The 3,464-nt window shown below is 51.7% G+C and overlaps 1 protein-coding gene across 1 annotated transcript in view; it reads right to left on the bottom strand.

The window, feature by feature from the left end:
• Positions 1-3,464, bottom strand: part of INPPL1 (inositol polyphosphate phosphatase like 1) — a 32,168-nt gene that overhangs the window by 17,969 nt on the left and 10,735 nt on the right. Inside the window, exon 7 of the mRNA XM_018572981.1 lies at positions 1-115. Coding sequence (XP_018428483.1) covers positions 1-115 — 115 coding nt within the window. The remainder of the gene's footprint in view (positions 116-3,464) is intronic.

The following is a 3,464-nucleotide window of genomic DNA, read 5'->3' as shown; positions in this document are numbered from 1 at the left end:
TTCTCGATGCTGCTGAGGAAATCCTTCAGGATGGAGAGTTTGAGGACGAGGTTTTCCAGCTCCTGGTCCCCGCTCTGATTGGCAGCCTGGCGGAGGGGAGAAGACGGACACATGAAGGGGCCCCCCGGGGGACACAGAGAGCTTTTATCACTGCCGGCTCTTCCTGCTCACACTGAATAATACAGAGCCATTACAGGGCCCGGAGGAGGGGGAGGGGGGGATACATTATCCGGGGAGAGGCGAGACTACCAGACGGATCCTCCGCAGGCTCTGACATCACCTCCATGAGACGCGGCCGGGCGACCACAGACATGAGACCGCGTTCACCCATCGCTCCCCGTGATTTCCACGTGCGCAAAATCAGCGCTACACGACAAACAAACACTTGTATCATTGAGTGTGATCGTTACAATGTGTCATGCGTGTGATCGTTACATTGTGTCATGCGTGTGATCGTTACATTGTGTCATGCGTGTGATCCTTACATTGGGGGCGGCGCTCGCGCGCGTGTTCCTTACATTGGGGGCGGCGCTCGCGCGCGTGGTCCTTACATTGGGGCGGCGCTCTTCCTTACTTTGGGGGACGCGCTCGCGCGTGGTCCTTACTTTGGGGGACGCGCTCGCGCGTGGTCCTTACTTTGGGGGACGCGCTCGCGTGATCAATAATCTGCGTGGTGCTGATCCGTATTCCTGGGGAAGATACAATGTAACCACCATAATCAATACATTTCATCAACTAGAATCGGACTTTCATGGCGCCAATAGGAACCAAGATAAAATATTCCATCAAATGAATACAAAATAATCACAACACTGAATCCTCCGCGGTCACATGATACATGGACGTTCTCCGGTCACCTCCGAGCCGCAGCCACACCTTACCGATCAATCAATAGCTGATCAATACTTCTCTGTGCTGAGTCCGCACTCCGAGGGTCTCCTCCAATCTTGTGATCAGATAAGTGAACGTATTGATTGGTTGTCTAGTGCGCACAATGAGGGGAATGTGTTAACATTAGAGCAATCTGGAGCCGTCGCCCGCGGCAACCAATCAGCAAAACATAACTAAACAAATGGAGGAGAGAAGCTGATCGGTTACTATGGGCGACGGCTCCGCATCCAGCAGTCACGGCATCTGATAGGAAACAATGACGGTTCTGCTTTTCATATCTCTCCCGGCTCCGTCTTACTTTACTTGGTGCCTTCAGGGCCAATCACCGCTCCGTTTTCCAGCATCCGACCAATCAGAGAGGTGCAGGAGGTGACAGATAAATCCCGGCACACGCCGACAGATCTCACGTGGCAGTTTGCGTTTAGTTCCACCATTTTGTAGATGATATTGTAGCCAAGTGATGGAATAATGGGACAGAAATGATTCTCATTAACGACTCGAGAGTTCGATTTCAGACGTTTGTCAATCTTTGGAATGCGAATTATTTCACAGAGATCGATTTGTAAGGACGGTGACGCGGCAGAGACATTCGTGCTGTGCGAGGTAACCAGATGTGGTGAGGACGAGGAATCGAATGTTCTCCGTGTCATTTCCCTTCTGGTCGAATGTTCTTCAATATTTACATTCATAGAGAAGAGTGAACGGGGACAATAGCTCATTGCGGCCACTAGGTGGCGCCGAGTAGCGCAGGAAATAAATCCATGTCAGTGAAGAGATACAATGTTACAATTCAGGAGACGGCCGGAGGGACTGAACATAGAAATTAGGGATGCACCGCTACCGGTATATCGGTATGGACTACCGATATCTTTTTTTTCGGTACTCGCCGATACCGAATACCGGAAGGAAGCCAGGCGGCGTGTAAAGACTCGCCACCCGGGTTCCCGATTAGCAGGGAAGCCGCCCCCCATGCTCCCTCGTCACTAGGTGACGAGGGAGCTGTACAGGGGGTATAGAAAAGAATTGCTCCCCTTTAAAATAATCACATTTTGCTGCTGTGCAGCCTGAAATGAAGACAGACACTGTTTTTGTTTTATCCAGCTGTATTTACTCAGTGCAACTTATAACATCCAACTGAAAGATATAACACCAACATATGTTGGAATCACTGAGTTGGAAAAAGTATCACCCCCCCTTGTGCCAGTATTTTGTTGAACCTCCTTTTGCTTTTAAAAGGGAACTATGGGGTAAGTGTTTTTCCCCATAGTTCTCTTTAGGGTCACGGGAGGGCATATACTAGCCTCCTCCCGGGCCGTGACCCAAAGCTCAGCATATAGCGGGTGACGAGGGAGCATGGAGCCGGCTTTCTGGCCAATCAGGAAGCCAGTCCCTGTGTCATTACACGCTGCCCGGCTTCCTGATTGGCCGGGGGAAGCCGGCTCCATGCTCCCTCGTCACCTAGTGACGAGTGAGCATGGGGGGCGGCTTCCCTGCTAATCGGGAACCCGGGTGGCGAGTCTTTACACGCCGCCTGGCTTCCCGATTGGCCAGCTTCAAACTGATCAGGAAACCGGGCAGCGCGTCTTCCTGATTGGCCCGGAAAGCCGCCCCCATGCTCCCTCGTCACAAGTGATGAGAGAGCATGGAGCCGGCTTCCTGGTACCGGAAGTATTGGGCTAGGCATCGGAGCATTCGGGGGTGAGTACTCGGCAGTACCAGTACATCCCTCATATAAATGTCACTATCGTCACCCCAGTAGTGACATTTACATGTTCATTCCCTCCGGCCGTCTCCTCAATTGTAACATTGTATCTCTTCACTGACATGGATTTCCTGCGCTCCTCGGCGCCACCTAGTGGCCGCCATGAGGTATTGTCCCCGTTCACTCTTCTCTATGAATGTAAATATTGAAGAACATTCGACCAGAAGGGAAATGACACGGAGAACATTCGATTCCTCGTCCTCACCCCATCTGGTTACCTCGCACAGCACGAATGTAGCGGACAATTCATCTGTGTGAATGTTCTATACACGCCCGGCAGTGACAATGAGCCGTATTTTCCCGTCGCCGGTTACTTTAAGGAAAAGTGATGACTTTTTCTTCTCAGGTTCACCATCAATTCGCCCGCTGCCTCGCCTCCCCCTGAAAGTCTTACTTACCCGTCTGGTTCTGATACCCCAGTCATGGGGCAGGGACAAGCATGCGGCAAGGGAAAGATTTAAAGGGTATGTCCAGCTAAAAAAAAGGTTTTTTATTGTTTTGGACGGATTGGGGAACCGGCGTCGGCATTTTACTGCCATCCGCGGCTCAATTAGAGAGATTCAAACTCACTTCCTGTCCCGGGGACCACGTTTTTACCAGACGGGAGAAACATCTTCTACAGGGAGAGAAGTGAATGTTGTCACCGGGACAGGAAGTGTCTCTGATGGAGCCCCAATCCATCCAAAACGAAGAGAAAACAGCGTGACATCAGGAATTCTTCACACTGACTTGTTCCAGGTCAGCCATTGGTTCAGCCAGGCAGAGGGAGAGGTCACCGGGGGGGGGGGGGGGTGGCCCTGTTCTCGTGGCG

The sequence above is a fragment of the Nanorana parkeri genome, unplaced genomic scaffold (genome assembly GCF_000935625.1).
Source record: "Nanorana parkeri isolate BGI_ZX_2015 unplaced genomic scaffold, ASM93562v1 scaffold2194, whole genome shotgun sequence".
Classification (NCBI taxonomy): domain Eukaryota; kingdom Metazoa; phylum Chordata; class Amphibia; order Anura; family Dicroglossidae; genus Nanorana; species Nanorana parkeri.
Note: the sequence above shows the minus strand (reverse complement) of the source record. Positions and strands in the feature narration are given on the sequence as shown.